Source organism: Rhamphochromis sp. 'chilingali' (genome assembly GCF_963969265.1).
Source record: "Rhamphochromis sp. 'chilingali' genome assembly, chromosome: 11".
NCBI classification, from domain to species: domain Eukaryota; kingdom Metazoa; phylum Chordata; class Actinopteri; order Cichliformes; family Cichlidae; genus Rhamphochromis; species Rhamphochromis sp. 'chilingali'.
Genome location: NC_137938.1, coordinates 35778664 through 35797700, shown reverse-complemented (window position 1 = coordinate 35797700; position 19037 = coordinate 35778664). Strand labels below are relative to the sequence as shown.

The following is a 19037-nucleotide window of genomic DNA, read 5'->3' as shown; positions in this document are numbered from 1 at the left end:
AACACTTGGTTGCATTTAATACTTGGACGAACAACCTTCCTGCATTCAGTTTTGCATTTAATAACTGAAAACATGTTCTGGTGGGCAGAGATCCCATCTTTGCTTTAAGTAATTCTTGGTTTGCTTTTGCAGTTCGCTTCATTATACAGTTGCACGGTGAAGCTCTATCCAACTGGTTTTGCAGCATTTTGCTGAATCTGAGCAGAGTAAAGCCCCAAACTCTTCACAGTTCATCCTGCCAGAACTGCTGCTAAGAAGCACCTGATATATCTACCGTTTGCTTGAAGGTGCACAACCCTGACTTCACCCCATCTCTTACTGGGGTTTCAGATGTTGAGCCTTCCAACACAAAGAAAATCTGCCTTTTTGTACCCACTTTGTAGTATACCACTGTGGAAAACTGTAACTTAATGGTTGAGCAAACACAGAAGACCTGTTTCTTCAGACTTAATAGTAAGAAACACTAAACTGCACTCACGTATTATCCCCAATACTCAATACCCAATACCTACTCGAATAACTTCATTCAAACTTTTAATTATCAAGTCTCACAAATGGAACTTTTTATTGCCACTCACAGCAATGCAAGCATTGCTTTATTCTAAGAGGTGACTAAGTAAATGCAAGTATACAGGCAAATAGGGGCTTTCCTGAAATTTAGATTTCAGGAAAATCACTAAATGCTATGAGCACAAATCAAACAAAAATAAAACCATACAGTAGCTTAAAGAAGAAGAGTGCATCCCTGTATTGTATTCATGCAGCACCTGGATGATAAAAACACCTGTGACCATCTAAAATCATATAATTTATATGCAGTTTTATAACAACAGAACCATTCAAACCAAATTTTGCATTATTAATGAATTTAAAAAAAGATTTAGAAATAAGACCACAACAAAATGATCTCCAAATAAAAGAGGAAATGCTGCTCTTTATACTTGTCAAGTATTTTCCTGTAGTCTTCACATTTCAGTCCCTCAGCACAGTGAAACTACTTCACAGTCCAACACTTCATTCTCGCCCAGCCTTTAACTTCTCCTCCACTGTGTGATCACCTTTCGAACCTCCCATGCAGGGCGGACTCTTAGCCACGGTAGGGTTACTTTGCCACTGCTCAGGAGTCTTTGCTTGGATCGCCAGTGCATGAACACAGCTACTTAACTCCTCCTTCAAAGCTTCGTTAACCAGACGGTGACGCTGAATCAGCGGCAGGCCCTCAAATTTGGAGCTGACAACAAGGACATGGAAATGGGATTCCGAACCGGGGGGCACAGCGTGCATGTGGCTTTCATTTTGGACTTCTAAGTGGTCTGGCTTCAGCGCGTCGGTCAGTTTGGTTGTGATAGCCCTTTGAACGGGCCGGCTGGGGTCTGGGTCCATATGTGGTCTGAAGTGGGCAAAGGGACGGGTTAAAGCAGGATGGGAGGATACGGGCCGAGCACAGCGGAGGACGCTGGGAAGCATCAAGCTGTAGCAGTTGACCAACTAGGAAGGCATAAAAACATGTGACATGTAAGGTAATGTGACATACTTGTGTTCAGGACAACATCTGGAGAATCAAGTAAAGACATGTTCAGGGCTTCAGCTGGGGTGAAAAAGCAGTTTTAGTCGATGCCCATTACATGATAAAAGCAATAAACAGATAACTTCTTCTGTTGGGGCACAAATTATCTCTGAAAAAGAATTAGGGTATTGTGTCTTTATCATGTCTGGGTTAGGATGCTTTTGATTCACCATATAACAGGAAAATATCTGTTAGCTTGGTGAGGAGGCTCTTATTTAGCCACTGTGCTGCCGTGAGAGCAGCTTCAGCGCCAAAACCGACTTCATGCAGTCAGTCATTCATGCATGGATTAAAATGACACATGCGCATTTAATTTTTACAGACTGCATTACCCTGGCAACTTAATAAAGACCTCACAGCTCTCCCATTGTCCCTTTTACAAAGGTACACCGACCGAAAGGACGGTTGTGTAACTGTTTGCTTGGTGGCATGAAGTCGTTGCTTGCTAGCTTGAGATTTCCAGCTTTCATAGTAAAAACTGAGAGAAGGAAGCTGTGTTTACACCGAACATTTTCACACAAGACACGCACACTCTGTCTTTAATATTATAACTATAATAATTGACAAGATAATAATTAACCAAAGTAAATTTGGCTACTAACCTTCCAGCAAAGTATGCTCAGTGCTGCTGCTGTCTCGTTGTTCTACTTGGCTTTGGATGTTGACAACCAGCGTGTTACTGCCACCTGCTGGGCTGGAGTAAATACACAACACCCCCAAATGCAAATCTGCGGCAGGAAATGGGAAGTTCCTGTTTCACGAAGGTTTTCTACACACAGCAAACTACTTCATTTTATATTTCATCTCTAGACTCTCTTAAAAAGTCTGTCTCTCTTAAAAAGAAAAATGTTGTCATTCCATAATTGATAAGACTTTTCAATAAAATAACTAAAATTACCTTCTGCCTACCATTGATTTCATATTTCTAAAATAAATAAGCTTTTACCAATATTTTTCTGTATACTGAATAAGGGTGTATCATCTCCCGCTTCGCCCCCCTCTGCTGTTACATTGTCGCCGTTTTCTTCTTCTTTGAATGGTATTATTACCTTTATTTCCAATTTCATTTGTTCTGCTTCTTCTTGAGTTTGAGCATACTGGATGCATCGCTAGTATATTGTTGCCATTTATTGTTTGCACACCCACTCCATTTTTAATGCATTTATATTTATAGTTTATTAAACAGCCCACAGTCATGTAGACGTTCCATAAGTTTCTGTAATCAAATTTGTCCAGGTTAAGCATGGTGTGAAGAGTAGCATCAGGGCTCCAGCTGCCAGGCATTTTTAAAAAGCACTCTGAGGAGAGTCATTTTCACGATTGAGTCTCTCTGAGTCGTCTCACTCACACTTATTATCAGGATTTTGCCAGTAAGATGAACCCACCCCTAAGCCCATATTAACAAAGTCTTAGCCTATCTTGGATAAATAAGTCTTCTTGTGCAGGAAAAGCCGTTTCTGGCTGTATTCTTCGTCTTTGGATTTCTTGTATGCTGGCAAACATATAAACAAACATACAAGAAATCAAACTAGTATGTTTGCACATGCATTGGACACCAGGTGGTTCAAGGATTATGATGATTATGTGAATCATCTAAACCTAAGTAAATGTGTAGGGTTGCTTAAGCAACCAGTGTAACCAACCATGTTGTCCATTACCTTCATCAAAACACCCAATAAGAGAATATCTTCTGGAATACTCTTTCCCTCAAATAACACATCACCCTGCATTATGTTTTCCTGTTTCAGGCAGTGCATTTGACTGAGTACACCCTTGCTAATGCAGATTTCCACCCTGTTTTGTCATCAGAACTGCCTTAATTCTTTGTGGCACAGGTTCAACAATGTGTGGAAACATTCCTCCAAGATTCAGATGTATATTGACCTGACAGTATCACACAGTTGCTGCAGAGTTGTCACTCTCTTCATCCATGATTTGAATCTCCTGTCCTACCACATGGAACAGGGTGAATCAATGCTTTTATATTGTTTACTCTAAATTCTGACACACGCTGGAGGAAATATAAGGTGAAATCATCAGTCCATAATGCCATCCGAAATGTTGCAGAAGAAACTGAGGCTCATCAGACCAAGCAATGTTTTTGAGGTTTTTTTGTTTGTTTTTTCAACATAGTCTCAGGTTCCTGGTCTTAGCTGGTTTAGCAGGAATGAAACCCAGTGTCGTCTTCTGCTGCTGCTGTAGCACATCTGCTTCCAGGTACAATGTATTGTGTGTTTAGAGATGCTCTTCTGCATAGTTTGCTTTTAACAAGTAGTAATCTGAGTTATTCTGCCCTTCTTATCACCTCACAGCATTCCGACCATTCCTGTCTGACCAAAGAACTGCTGCTCACTGGGTATTTTTCTCTTCTTTTGACCTTTGTCTGTAAATCCTAGAGATGGCTGTGACGGGGAAAATCCCAGTAGACAATCAGTTTCTGAGACACTCAGACAGCCTGTCTGACAACCAACAGCTGTATTAAGTAAGTGTCACTTACCTTTCTTCCCCATTCTGATGTTCAGCCTGAAATTCAGCAGGTAATCTTGTCTACATACTTTCAGTCGCTGCCATCTGATTGGTCTATTAGATATTTGTGGCAATGAGTGGATGAACAATAGTACCTAGGGCGAGTGAATATCCCATTATACTTAATGGTAATATAAAAAACAAAATAATTCTTTTAATTTGTTTATTCATCATGATTCTTTGTTATCCATTGTGATTCCAAAGGGTCACAGAAAAATGTAAACCCAAAAATCAACAATGAGAAAATATAAGAAAAAAAAATCTCACACACCTTTAAACAGAAATGATGCCGCCATATTTACTCTAATTATGATTTATAACTGGTATTTAACATTGATGTATTTACTTGTGTTTCATTCTCATTTACAAAATACATAAAATCAAAGACAACATACAGTATTGTTCATTTACACTGCTTTTTTTTTTTTTACAGCTTTTTGTTTTTTAATATTTATGATACCACAGTTTCTAAACTTACAATCAACTACAGTTTCTACAGCACAGTACAGTGACAAGGGTGATAAATTCTTCCTTACATTTAATTAATGGCAATGCAATTTTATTGACAAAGGCGTCAAGACTTAGGGTAGCTTCAGAGAGTACACACAAATGTCAGCTGTTTATTTCTGTGTCATTATTGAGCCAACAACCAGCATTTCCGTGGACAAGGCCAGCGTATAGCTAATGTGCTCCGATTCCCAATAACTTCAAAGGAGAGAATAAAAGACAAATATCCAAACACTTATTGCTTTGATAACTTTTTGCACTCACAATTGACTGTTGCTCAGGCCACACGTTAATTATAGAAAAAACCCTGTAACATAAGCTAGGATATGTATCTACAAGAGACAATCTTGACGTGAACCGAGTCACCGAGACATGTTAGCGTCTTGACAGTGTACCATGCTAAACAAATACAACGATTATCTTGACATCCTTGCTCTTAATTTCATGGGTGATACAGGACGATATACAGAGAATTGAACTGCTAACGCTTGGCATTTATATTTATGCTGTGAATGTGCGTTTGTGTATCAGTGTGCTCTTAAGGGAGGATCTGGCTAATTTTATTTTCAGGCTCGCTGGCCGTTTGGGCTTCTAAAGATGTTATTTGTTGCAGATTTCCAACAAGAACATCTGAACCCTTAAAGTCAGATTTGTTAAGAGTCGTGAAAAGATGAAAAGTCCAGATGTTCTTGTTTCATGTGACGAGTGGCAAAGACTGACTGCAACATTGGTTTGAAAGGCTTATCTTATTAGTTACATTAGTTATTTTTATTTACATATCTTCATATGTATAACAGAGAATTAATGGTATCATATGTAAACTCAGGGCATAGGAAATATTTGGCAATAATTAATGAGAGGTGGTCTCATGGCACACTCATAGATGAGGGGTCCGATGTCAGATTTGGATCAGAGTGAGACGGGAAAATGTATAAAGGGCAGGTCACTGTCCTGGTGGAGGGGGGGGGTTGCGTGAGCACCTCATGTTCACAATTACAAAATTGTCATTTGGTAGATTTTGGTCATTGTGCTCTTGCTAAACCTTGTCTTTCACTTCACTTTCTAGCAAGGCCGCATCCAGATGTGTCGAGAAGGAATCGAGGGATTCTCCACTGTGCCTTTATGACAGTGTTCATTTAGTGCAATGGTTTGTCTGTTGTTTTCGACTGTCTCGAGTCTACGTATGGCTGCTATCCTAAGAAAATGGCAGTCTGGAGAAAAGGATTGTATTCTTGTTAATCTGGCATGTCGATGATTGTTTTTCTTAAACATTGCAAATGTGAACACATCATAATCATTTTGCGGATCAGGGGAATGTGGCAATATTTTCTGTGCTGTTGTATGTGTGGAATTTATGACAGTCAGCCCTTGGCAGTGAGTTCTCTATGATGAATTTCATGTTATATCTGGATACCTTTCAACCATACAGCAGACTTAAACACAATGTCCAAAATTCACACTCTCATCAGCATAACAATCCCCTTGAAATGCAGTAAATCCTGTAACAGGCCTAAAGAACATACAAGCCCCAAAATAAGAACAATTAAGATGAATAACTCTCGTGCGATCACATGTCCTTTACTTTGCCTGAAGTACTTTACAACAGCTCAAATATTTACTCTCCAACTGTTGAACTGTATTTTTTCTTGTTTCAAGAGCAAAAGACAGATTAAGGGACAGTTTTTTTGTTCTCTGACTTAAAGTGCTATTGTTCCACCTTGCTTCGGTGTAAGCTGTGGAAAGCATCGTTCCCTCTCCTGAATCTAAGAGAATCAGATGACACTTGCGTTGGCGTGCACCAAGTGCCCAAAAATCAACAATAGCATCTTTACAGAAATCATGACCTAGCTACTCAGTATTTTCAGGTGGCAGCACAGTGGCTCAGTGGTTAGTGTTTCTGCCTCACACCTGTAGGCTCTCAAACCTACAGAGGACTGTGCTGGAACCCTGGGCGTGTCCAGGTTAAAGCTGCTGACTGTGGTCCACGACAGGCTTACAAATGAGATGTTGCAATATTTTCCTGTTTCTTTTGTTTGGTTTGGTTTTTCTATTGAACTACACCAGCCAGTGGTATTACTCAGCATCGCTCTTCATCTACACATGACGAGAAGCTCATGATGTGCAAATGACAGAGTGACAGGATATAAATACTGCTGCCATGTTAGCTCGCTGCAAACTTCTTTTGGTGGGGAGGTGGAGACAATGGAGAGAAAATTATTTATGTGTAACATTATTCAAATCGAGGTTTGTGGAGTTTGGGTGAAAAAAACATGCAAATCTGATTTGGTTTGAACTGTCCTTTAATCATGTCCAGTACTGTATGTTATCGTGCCTTGTTAGTTATCTACTGTATATTAGATAGGTTACTCCACATCCATCCACAAATCAAAGTTGCATTTGTGAAATGATAGAAGACAAAATAAATAAATAAAAACAAAATATTCAATATTGCACAGAGGTTCAATATTGCACCAAGAAGCACACTCACATTAATGAAAACATTCAGCTCAAACAGATAAAGGTATTTAGGTCAGCTTACACATCTAACACAATCTATGGCTGCATCTAAAACATTAGCTTGTGGGGTAACATTTAAAAAACTTTCTATTATCTTCTTCTTTTTTTTTCATGTGTAATAACCAGATTAAATCTGTGGCATGTGCTTTAAGAACAGTTCAGAAGTATTGGATCCCTACATCAGAATAAAAGCACTGTGCTGTCTTTTATGGATAAAAAATATCAAAATACAACTTAATTCAGAGTAATTGATGGGCAGATGCAACATGTGCTGCTTACATGTTGTACTCTCAGTTTTCATAACGTTACATACATACGTTGTGACATGCAGAACACCCTCCAAAGCATACAAGAGACAAACATACTGTAAGTCTGGGAGAAAGAGTACTAAAAAGGCATTTCTCACAAAGGGATATACAGAGTGGCTGGAAACGATGATTGAGTGTGAGATTCTAAACATTTTCTTCAAGTCAGGAAAATGTTAGGGGCACTCACACTGACAAGTGGTTGTGCTTTACATGTACATTTCAACAGATATCTTCACCTTTGTGATTTAAATGGGTTTCATGGTAGAATGCAGTTTTCCCTTTGAGTGGGAAATGTGTATGTATGATCTTATGGCTGCTTGGAGGTGAGCGGTGTTTCACTATAGCAATGCAATAAAGGGAGAGAGGAGCTCAATGGAGCTCCTTATCGCAACAAAAGCAAACCTGGAATGTTCTATTATCTAAAAAAATGGCAGTTAGTCTGTACACCAACACAAGACCTCAGGAGATAAAGAATGACGACAGATCTTTGTTAAGGAGGAAGCCAAGAGAAGAGTGTCTTGGTTTTACCTCGCAAAGTCAAAAATGCTTCAAATCAAGGCAGAAAATGTTGCATTTTTGAGTCAGTGTCCAACAATGGTAAAGCACTCAAGACTGGAAAGGTGAGTTGGATTTGCTCGGAAGAATGGAGGTGACTACAGAGAATTCTGCAACAATGGCTAGTGGTCATTTCTATGAGTCTATTTGCATGGCTCATCATCAAGAGTCCCCATCCCTGACCTCCAACCCCAGAGGAATGTATTTACAGTGTGGGAGACAGACTCTAATAACTAAATATGTCATTAACTATGTTTCTGGTGTTTTCATCTTTTCCAATTTAGAGTAACAATGAGGCACAGGCAGCAGATTTTACTTTAGCTTTTTCTTTTTTACAGCTCTTTGTGGAATGGAGTTGTACCAATCAAATAATTACTAATATTTACCTGCATTACAATTTACTCTTGTAGATGGGGAGAGGTTAGAGTGCAGGATTTGGAGGGCTCTTGAGCTATTCGTTCACAGTGTGGCAAAAACTCTTCTGCCCTCTGGAAAGTTGTTGGTGCCACATTATTGCAGCACCTGGCCCCGCGTCTCAGGTAGTTTGAGGGCCAGAAAACTGCCTGCTGCCAGTGCACCTGAGGCAAACAGGATGGGTACAGCCTTGGTTATGCCAACGAACGAAGTGAAGATGCTTATGCCTAACACCGCCGCTAATTTACAGAGGGCGTTGAGGAAGCCAAATGCTGTGGTTCTGAGAAAAGAAAGATAAGAAGCACAGAGTCACTTCGGTGCCTGAGCATGTTTAAAGTAAACCAGCAGAGAAAACAGTTGCTTGAGTTACCACAGGGTGGTGCTAGAGCTCCTAAAAATCAACAGCGTTTGGCACGCTACTAAAGGTAGTGCTCCTCTTTGATGAGTCTGACAACACAGGTGCTCTTACTTTATATTACTTTCAATATATATATATTATACTACAAGTTATAAATATAAAGTGGAACCCAGAGAAGCTCCTTTTAAAACCATTATTTGGAATCAAGAAAACCCAGAATCCCACAATGTCATCCATCCCTGCAAGCCAACCAATCATAAAGGGGCATCTGTTATGACATAACTTAACACGTCACAGCCTTTATGGTGTCAGGGAGATTTCTGGGCTTGCCTGGATTACCTACCTCTTGTCAGAGGGATAGAGCTCGACGGTCAGCACGTCCAGGGAATTCCAGGAGGCGATGCTAATTCCTCCAAACAGGCAGAGCAGGGCAATCATAGCTGATTCGCTGTTGCCAAAAGAAAGGAAGAAACAGCTGATGCAAGATATCACGCTTGAGCCCGCTGTGGATAAAGAGGGGGAAAGAATGATGTCAGAAGAACTGATGGGATTCCTGCATAACTCAGCTGAAAATGACTGAGGATCAAATCATTTTGCACCTTTGCACATAAATCTCTATTCCACAGAACACTTATTAAACAGATAAAATAAAATGATCTCTCTTTATCTCCCTCTATTTTTCTTTTTCTTATCTAAATCTATAGCTATAATTTCTCATTCTGACCAATAGGATACGTTTCCAGACCAAACAAAATTGTTCCATTGTTCCATCTATATTGCTTTTGGATGAGTTGCCCTTGAACAGAACTAGATGGCATCCAGAAATCTTATCATGAGCAGGTTAATGTAGGAAAACTACACATAATAAGGTTTGTGGATTTCTTTTTTCACAATCTGGACAGTGCTGCTTGTTGGCTCTTTTAGCACCACACGGCAAAAGAAGTAATCTTCCACAGGAAAGTTGTCTTTTCATGCCCTCAGGCAGCAGCTGATAAAAGTTCTTTAAAACAAGTGATTTACAGTGCAGAGGGAGTTATATTTAAACGTGTGCTGTATTTATATTTAAAAATGAATTGGATCAAAGCAGGCCTAACTTCTGATTCAAGCACCACTGAGTAACATGGCCCATACCAAGCATCCTCAACCGTCCGATCTTGTCCATGAGCAGCGCAGAGACGATGTTGCCTGGCAACACAGCCAAGGTACCCAGGAAACTGACAAAGTAGACCATGTAGGCATTATTTTCATCGCTTATGTCACTGAGCAGGCAGCCCTCTTTGTTGTGCAGGAAAGTGCTGTTGATGAGCTTACAGTTGATCAACCTGTACTTGAAAAGATCTGTGAGGAGAAAGAAGGGATAAGGAGCGATGTTCAGGATAGCAGGAGAGGAGACAGAAAGAGTAAGAGGTTCAAAGAACTGGTCAGTAAACTGCTGTCAGGTGGACAAAGCAAGACACTTTATTAACACTCAGTGAATGATACTAAGAGGACAACATTTGCAAGATCAAATATTACTCTTGGACCACAGAGGGGTCACAGAAAATCTGTCGATCAGAAAATTCACACAAGTTGTATTCACTAAGCAGCATAAAAAAGCTGCTTTGGTGCTGAATTTACGAAATAAAGAACACAAGATTACAATGAGCAGGTCCTGTCAAAATTAAGCTCTCTAGTAATGAACCTATAGGATGAGCAGCAATTCCAAAATATTTCCCAGAAGAGAAAATCATCTATCATTCACTGCCAAGTGGAGAATAATGGAAGCAACCGAAGGATGAATGTGAGGAAATGAAAAGGAGAGAGAAAATTAAACTACAGTAGCTCAAATCCACATTCTGGGGGTATTTTGCTACCCTGGAGCTGGACACATGCAGCCATACTGAAGCATGACGCTTAGCCCAAATAAACCTAAAAGAAGAAAACTGAGAGCTGATTGTTATGGACTTTTCTCCATTTAATGTCGACCCCACTTAATTTTTATGGGCACAGTCAAACACTGTGAAAGTTAAACATTCATGACATTTTTACTCAGGATTAGATGATTTTTTTTATTACCAGACCTGTGGTGCCTTTTCCAATTCTTCAGTCTGTATTTAGAGGTGAATCAAACAAACTTCTGTTGCGTATCCAAATTTTGATGATAGGCAACGTACATTGAACATGACATGCGACACAAATGCAAATGGAGAATGTAAGATGAATATGAAACACCTGGGTGCAAAAGAACTGGGATTGTATTAGATGTTTTTTAAAATATAAAGATGTTAATCATCTCTGAAAATGTGACGATATTTATGCTAAGCTTCATTCAGATTGACTCACGCAGATACGGTACATGCAGCCATATGTTACAATTATTATTCTAAAAAGATTTCCTGATATGTCAGACCTTAGAAAATGAAAGTGTGCAAAGTTGAGCCTTTTTTAAACCTGTAGATCTGTACATTCAAAGACTAAAATGAGGTACAGCCCAGCTGCATTTTTCATGTGTTATTTCCTCGTCATTCTGCAGTGTAAAAATAAGGTGCACCATGGCAACTAGCACTAAAGTCTCAAGTTCTGCATAGAAAACCCAAAGAGACCTTAATCCTTAATAAGCAAACAAGTTTCTAATTTCCATTATAACAAGGAACTCCTGGCCAGCAGTGATAGCACAGCTGAGTGATCGCTTGACTTGTGTAAAGACTGCAAATAACCAACAAAGCGAGACCAGGGCGGTGTTTGCATGTGTGGACACAGCTGCTGAATCTGAAACTGTGTGATATAGATTTCCACATGTGGTATCATTTGTCTTTTTCAGTGAAGAAAGAATAACATTAATATAACAATCCCCCGGTGTGTAAGGGGATTTTGCAGCTCCAGAATACTCAGTTCAGTATAGATCCAGTCATTCTGTGAAGGTGAATAAGGAAGCAATTTAGCAGTCTGACAAACAGCCAAACTGCTCAGAGAACACACAGAGCGCACAGAACTCACCGGTAACAATGTATTTACTAGACAGTAGCAACAAACTGTCACTTTTCAACAGAAAACACAGGAGTGAAACTGAGCCAGTAGAACTACTTGCAAGGAAGTTATTTATAAAGAGACCTCTGAAAGGTCTATAAATAGCAAAGAAAGAACAGGGGCACAGAGCAACAGCAACATTACATTTTTACCATAAATGTCCATATATAATTTATTCTGCATTTTTTCAGGGCCTGCTGAAACACACATAAAAGCTTCTAATTTAAAGGTTTTACTTATACAAGACCATATTTTCCTATTATAAAACACCTGCGAGTGTTTGTATGTGTGTTCCCTACCAGTGTTGTAGAAAAGGGTGGCAATGAAGGTGCAGTTCTTGAAGAAGGTGTTGGTGGAGGTGATGTCCTCAAAGTAACACTCCTCAAAGAGGGAATCCTCAAAAACCATAGACTTCATTTTCAGGTTCATAAACCTGCAAGCGAACACATGGAGGAACAGTGGAATTAAGGAATGGAGGCATGGAGAAAATGAACAGGTGCAGCACGGAGGTGGAGAGCAGACAGAGACAAAGGAAGATGCAAAGAGACAGAGAAACAAGTGATTTATCACAAGAGTGTCAGATATGGCATTAGCATAATGCTGTAAATTTGTAACATCTGAAATCACATGCAGAGTTCAGGCTGAAAAGGCAAGGTCAAAGGAAACATCAAAGACAGGCTAGTTGAACATGAAAAAGTCCCCAGGGCTTTCATGCAATCAAACCAGTGTTTAGAATAAAACATTTCGGAGCCTCATTTATATTTGCATCTCATTTGTTGCCGTCCACCACAAGCTAGTTCTGTCTGAATGAATTCATTCATTAAGCGTTGGACCAAAAGGCATCTGACTGACATGAAGCCCAATTCCAAAGGATTCGCTGTCATTCAAAACGCAAACACTAATGAGGAGTAAAAGACAACTCACTTGTCGTTAAAGTACTCTCCTTGACGGTGAACCTGGTTTTCCAGGGTGAAGTTAAAGGTGACGTGTTCTACCTTCTCCTTGACAAAAACCTTGGTGCGCGAGGAGTACTCCTGCTTCTGCAGGTATTTGATCATGTCGGGGAACCACACCGTCAAACCATAGTAGCTGGAAGACAAAGAAAAATTCTCTCACAGAAAAGATCAATTTACCTCTAAGAGAAAAGGGAAAAAAGAGCCAGTGACGCTTTATGGTTATACATAAGTGTCATTTCTTTTTTACCATCTACATAATATGAATTTGCAAGCCGTTTGTTCAGCGCTCTGTTGGAGAGAGCTCAAGGTAATTAAGCCTTCGATTAAGCCTTTAATTAAACATAATGTTGTGTACTTTTGCTCAGGAACAATAGAATATAACGTCCAGGGAAATTTGATTAGTGACTGGCTTCTAGAAGGATGTTGGAAGACGAGCGTTACTGAGTAAATTAATATTTCAGTGCACTACGGCTTTATGGATTTATATTCGTTATTAGTTATATACATAATATATTGGCACTAACTGAAATAAATGTTAGATAAATCCAAGTAATGTTATGTTTTGCTTTAGCAAACTACTGTATCAAACTGAACCTGTTTACCAGGCTTAGTAAAGGTTCACTGGTGAAAATTTATTGTCTTACATGCCCTTGAACGTTAAAATAAATTCACATCAATTTATTAATTTTGTGGATCGTTATAAAGATTGCAGCACATGATTCACATTATTTTAAATAAGGCATAATATTTTATTGCACCTTCCGCAACGTGGTAAGTGGTGCCTGAGGACAATCACATTTTTAGGATATGTGTTAAAGATTATTTAATACATGAATATTTCTGTGAAATAGGGCAAGCTGTGCTTTGGTATAGTGGCCAGGCTGCAATGGCATCACAGCCGCATGATTCTTCAGATGTAACGATGACTGTGGAGCAACAGTAACATGATGAACACCAAGATGGCCATGAGAGAGACACCATGAATAACTCTTTGGACCCTGCAGAAAGCAGTGCTGTCATCCTGGAACAGATCCCATCAGGATAGAAATGATGATCACAGAATAAACGTGATCGCCCAAGACTTTGTTCGTATTGATTTGTAGTGCTCATGCCAACAAAACAGCATAACCCTGTGGGAGGGGTCATGGGTTCAGGGTGAATCTCTATTTGATTCTGCTTTTTCATTCTCAGCTACAAAAAGAGCCATTTGAGTGATTCAGCAGCACTGCTGACACTAAATGACATGAAAGTGATCGCATCCATTCGCAGATCCTGCTTCAAGCCCCTTTTTGTTTTATACTCACTGATAAATTCCTGCTTTCACCAACTATTATAATTATGAACCTGCCGTGGCCAGCTAGACCAGGAGATAATGTTGGCCTTTACATTTAAATCACCAACAGCCAACTGACTCCTGATAAACAAACACAAAGCCGCTGTGATCAACAGCCATCTGCTCTTTTTAGTTTAGACAAATAAACAGATTTCACTATGCAACACAGAAAATCCTGCATTAGTTAATACACCTGATCCTACCTGAAGGACATAGAGAACCACACAGCCATCATCATGTAGGTGGTGCGCCGGTACTCGGGAGAGAAAATGGTCTGGAAATTACTCCAAACCTGAAGAAACACACAGACAGACACAAGAGATGTGCAAAGAGAAAGTAATAAATGTAAAGTACACTCAGCTAAAAAGTCAATAGACTTCAGACATTTCTGAAAACAGGGTTCTTTTCACCAACTGTGAGAAATAAAAAGCATCTCCCAGAATCCCTTTCCAGTTTTAGTGTAAACAAAGACCGAAAAGGGAGAACACAAACACACAGAATCACTAAACACACAATAAGATCTAACAAGATAAACAGAGCCTTGGTGAGATTTTTAATATACCTTCTTTTTAGTTACAATTCCTTCAGATCAAGACCAGGTCCATTTTAACAAGTGAAGCCAACTCAAAGCCTGTCAGTGGAGTTCTGATCGTCACAGAAAACAAGATGCTGCCATTTGATTCTGTGGCTCTTGGCTTCTCAGACACAACCTTCAGTCGTCCCAGTTTTAAAAGATCAAAGCAACAATGGCAAAAAATGTTCCGTTTGAGCCTCCAGACCAGGACAACACAAACCAGTGGGAGACTAGATCCATCTTTAACCTCCTAAGACCCGAACTCTTCCACGGCATGCATTTTAATTTCTCTTTGATATTTGGACATATTGGGGCCCGATGAATGTAAAAAATGTGATGTCCACATATGTGAACGGCAGGTCCTAGGAGGTTAATACACAGTCTATGTTTCCACAGACGTAGGACTAAGTAAAGCAACAAAAAGTGTTATCAAAAGACTGTATAAATTTTTCAAATCCACTGATTGTTTTCAAGTTAAAGTAGCTGTATGTAAATGTATCGCTGATATCACAAATTTGCTGTGCACATTTTCTTGTCCATTTGCAGCAACAAGGTTAATGAATTGTGTTTTGCTTTTCTAGTGTTGTTGACTGCTCAGAACACTTTACACTACAAACCACATGAGACCATTTACAGAAACATTCAGTTATTTATTCTATTCATTTCAGGCACTTTATCCATTACACCTGGTTCTGGAGTAGCCACGGATCACAACAGACCTTCTAATTAATGGACAACCTCCTGAGCCACAAGTAGTTTGAATCCTTTCTCCTTTTCATTCTCGTTCTTTTTCATTTAAATATGTATCAAGTAAGAAATTGATTTTAAAAAAGAATAATCAGGGTTTTTTCTTACCTGATGGAAGAGCGTGGTGAGCTTTATCCTCCATTTCTCGTGCCAGGCAGCACCATCGCCCAGGTTTACCAGCTCATCCATCTGCTTCACTGTTTTGATGGTGGTCACCTGGGAGGTATGATTTAATTGTTCTGTTTAACGATTGTTAATCGTGCTCCTCTTGAGAGTGCTTTACAAATCTCTTTGTTAAAAAAGTTTCATAGAATAATCACACAACTTCATATAAAATGATGTATTTTTCCATTAAAGTTCAGTTAGTATTACAATGTATCCATGTTATGAGGCTAACAGCTGACCAGTAACACCACAATCTGTAAAACAGAAAGTTGTTTTAATAATTTTACTCAAAGAAAAGATTATAAAACATCTTTGAATCACCATTTTTCATTTAAATTATTAATATGAACTGTACAGCCTGAGGCATAAAGAGATTACAGAAGTTTAAAGAGCATCTGTTTTAACTCATTAATATGCAAAAATATGCAGCACAGAGCTCTAAACCTGCTGCACTCTATAAGCCCACAAACTGCAAACTATTATGATGATGTTATTTTCTGCATTAATGCAAAAGTGTTAGCATGAAAGAAGCTTAACATTCTTGAGTGTTACTTACAGAGAAGACCCTCTCGGGGTAACCCTTGGCCCTCATGTTGGTGTCGTGAACTTGCTTCAGAATCATCCACGCCTCGTCATGTTTGCCATTCTTTTAGGAGGGGCACAAAAAAAGATGTTTAGCAGATCTTTCATTTCCATTTTCAGTTAAATTAACGCAGCTTATATTTTATTATTTATTTATTATATTAGTTTTCATTTGGTGTTGTTGTCTTTCCATCATGGATGATTATTTGTTTTGGGTTTTTTGTTTTGTTTGTTTTTAGTTCATTGTTTGTTTTATTATGAATAGATTTTTAATTTTAATGTGACACTCGTTTTCAAGTTATCTTAACTTAGTTTATTCCTAACCATTTGAACTGAAGGCAACTGGACGTCTTTTTGGTTTCTTCAGTACTTAAAATCCTAGATAAAGACAAGATCTTTCATTTACCGTTTGTAAACTAGGTCTGGGCATATAGGAAATCTTGTGCAGTACTTAGAGTCACATTCAGATAAATCCATATTTATACAACTATTAAACAATGTGCACACTTAGATAAATTACGTTTTTGTTTTTCTTAAACAGATAAAGATGTAACCTTCGTGCCCTTGGAGGTGGTTCTGAGATTCACGCGAGCCAGGGGTGTGGCTACTTTCTGAAACACAGCCATACTTCAACATCCTTTGAGCTATTAAAGTTACGCTGGTCACAATTGGCTCGCAAAGAATCTCGAGACTGCGTTATGGGCAGCTGATAGCTGGTGTCGTGAGCCACCACCTCTGTTCAGTGATGATCTTTCACAGTGGACATAGATGGCCTCTTGGATTAGAAACTGAATATTTTCATGAATCAAAAAGAAATCCACTTGCTTTTATTTCTAGCCTTCAGAATACCATGACCTGGATGATTAAGAACGTGCAGGTTATATATAGTGCAGAGTCTTCAGTTGTCAGTTCATGTTCCTCACCCAGCGTCTTGTTTTGTATTTTATGACCTTTTCATTTTGCTTTGGATTTTACCTCAGTCTGCTGCCTCTGCATTTATTTCTCTGCCTGTAATCTTGCCCTCCATTTGATTCTTATTCTTCATTAAATTTCAGTAAGTGCTGCAGTTATGTTTATGTGAAAGCCTGACTACATTTCAGTCCAAATCGAGACTAAACCACACACAGTACACGTGGAAATGTTTCAAAATGCCAAATGAGAGGTTGTTGATTCTACAGTGTTTTATCTTTGTCTGCCACCAGCTGCAGCTTCATTTACTAAACTGAGATATTCTGATGTGAATGAAAGTGCGTGGGACGTGAGTGCAGGTGTAAAATAAAATAAATAAGTAAATATGTAGAAACAAGGAGATACAAGAAGTGAGAACATCTGGTGGTATAAACCAGCAGCTAACATGATTAGCTAAAAGTGGTTTAGTACTAAAATACTGACAACATGCCTGATTTTTTTTTATATATTGGGCATTTTTAAATAAAAATCAGTTTTTTTTCTGTGTCAGTGTTTAAAACATACTGAACTGAATTCAGAATCTATGATGTATATTTCAGAATCTCCAATGTTCAGATTTCTCCTGGACGATAAATATGTACATATTAAGTTATTCAAAATGTTTTGGAAAAGTGCATAAGCAGCACTTTGTCTTTAAGGCTGTTTATGCTTTCAAGCATTCAAAATGTATTCAAAAATATATTTCCACAAGGTCTAAGTGGGGTATGAGCTGTCAGGCTGACCTCAAGGTAAAAGCGGGGGCTCTCAGGCATGGTGGTGAGGGCAGAGATGGCCGCCACAGAGGGGAAGGCACACACCAACACAAAGACACGCCAGCTATGGAACTGGTAGGCTGAGCCCATCTGGAAACTCCAGCCTACATGAGGAAAGGAAGCAAGAAGAGACGTGAGACAGAACTGCAGCATTTGTCATTTGCAATAAAAACTGTAGAGAAATGTAAAGACAAAATTAGCATTTACATAGCTTAGAATGGATACTGGCCTACTGGTGCATGAGGAAACAATCTCGAAGCTTAGAATGTTCATATTTAAATACTGTACAGTTTCTTACCATAGTGTGGGATGATGGCCCAAGCCATAGCAGATGCGTAGATGCCACCAATCATCCAGAACATGCAGAGCCAGGACAGATGCTCTCCTCGCTTCTCTTGGGCGAGGAACTCAGAGTAATAAGAAAACACAATTGGGATGGAGCCACCAATGCTGTGGAGTTAAAACGGAAGGTAACCGAATTAGAAAAGGTAGCATCTGTTCCCATAACAAAAGATTCAGTCATTTGTGATTTTTTTTATTTATCAGTGAATGACTGAGAATTCATTGAACTGTCCATCTTGGTATTATATACATACTTTCTTGCATGTGTGCTAATATTAAATGAAATATTTCTAAAGATTTGTAATATAGATATTAATTCTGTTTGTGTCTTTTAACTATAGCATGTACAGCAAATCATTTTAATGGATTTCACCAAAAATGAAAACAGAAAAATATTTATGAATTATTTCTTACAACCAGCTGAAAGGGCATGATTTCATGCAGGCTGTCATTCTGCTGGCATTCTGCTATAACCACCAGCAATGAGCACAAAATGCTTTGACTAAAATCCTTTTACAACAGCCTTAAGATGCTGCATGCAAGTAAAACTACAGACAGGTTGGCTTGTTGCAGTAGGTCAGTGTTCACATTGTTAGTCAATGACTTTGGACCATGTTATGGAAGCTGTTGACGTTTCTAAGCCCAAACCTGAGGAAATGGGAGGCCCAAAAGTACCTTTCAACACTTCACCTGAGATACAGCAAACACCAAATACAACCAGTATCTAAGGGCACACTATTTTTTTTTTTTCTTTTAATGAAATATAGCCACTTCATATTTAATCTGCTCTGTGCCACGTGACATTGCTCTGCTTATCAGTTTGACTGATGTACTACAGTGGGTCGTGACTGCCTCATCT

The 19037-nt window shown here is 39.0% G+C and overlaps 2 protein-coding genes and 1 long non-coding RNA gene across 6 annotated transcripts in view; 1 reads left to right on the top strand and 2 right to left on the bottom strand.

Moving 5' to 3' along the window:
- Positions 1-6736, top strand: part of LOC308405265 — a 48429-nt gene extending 41693 nt beyond the window's left edge. For all 4 annotated transcript variants that reach the window (XR_013973297.1, XR_013973298.1, XR_013973299.1 and 1 more), the window contains 3 exons: positions 3701-3784; positions 3964-4049; positions 5667-6736. This is a non-coding gene — a long non-coding RNA (uncharacterized lncRNA). The remainder of the gene's footprint in view (positions 1-3700; positions 3785-3963; positions 4050-5666) is intronic.
- bola1 (bolA family member 1) lies at positions 533-2266 on the bottom strand. Its single transcript, XM_080895767.1, has 2 exons — positions 2170-2266; positions 533-1488 (listed from the first exon to the last, which is right to left on the bottom strand). Exon 2 carries the CDS (start codon positions 1465-1467, stop codon positions 1015-1017), a length of 453 nt encoding a protein of 150 aa, XP_080751893.1. The 5' UTR covers positions 1468-1488; positions 2170-2266; the 3' UTR covers positions 533-1014.
- A 146-nt stretch (positions 6737-6882) lies between the features above and the next one.
- sv2a (synaptic vesicle glycoprotein 2A) overlaps positions 6883-19037 on the bottom strand; it is a 45204-nt gene continuing 33049 nt past the window's right edge. Inside the window, exons 4-13 of the mRNA XM_080895766.1 lie at positions 18135-18286; positions 17807-17940; positions 16090-16179; positions 15477-15584; positions 14251-14339; positions 12683-12847; positions 12058-12191; positions 9884-10090; positions 9096-9255; positions 6883-8674 (exon numbers count right to left, since the gene is read on the bottom strand). Coding sequence (XP_080751892.1) covers positions 8491-8674; positions 9096-9255; positions 9884-10090; positions 12058-12191; positions 12683-12847; positions 14251-14339; positions 15477-15584; positions 16090-16179; positions 17807-17940; positions 18135-18286 — 1423 coding nt within the window. The 3' untranslated portion in view covers positions 6883-8490. The remainder of the gene's footprint in view (positions 8675-9095; positions 9256-9883; positions 10091-12057; positions 12192-12682; positions 12848-14250; positions 14340-15476; positions 15585-16089; positions 16180-17806; positions 17941-18134; positions 18287-19037) is intronic.

What these genes read in the sequence shown, in the direction of transcription:
- bola1 (XM_080895767.1), bottom strand. Translation starts at nt 1,467, where the DNA reads ATGCTTCCCAGCGTCCTCCGCTGTGCTCGGCCCGTATCCTCCCATCCT.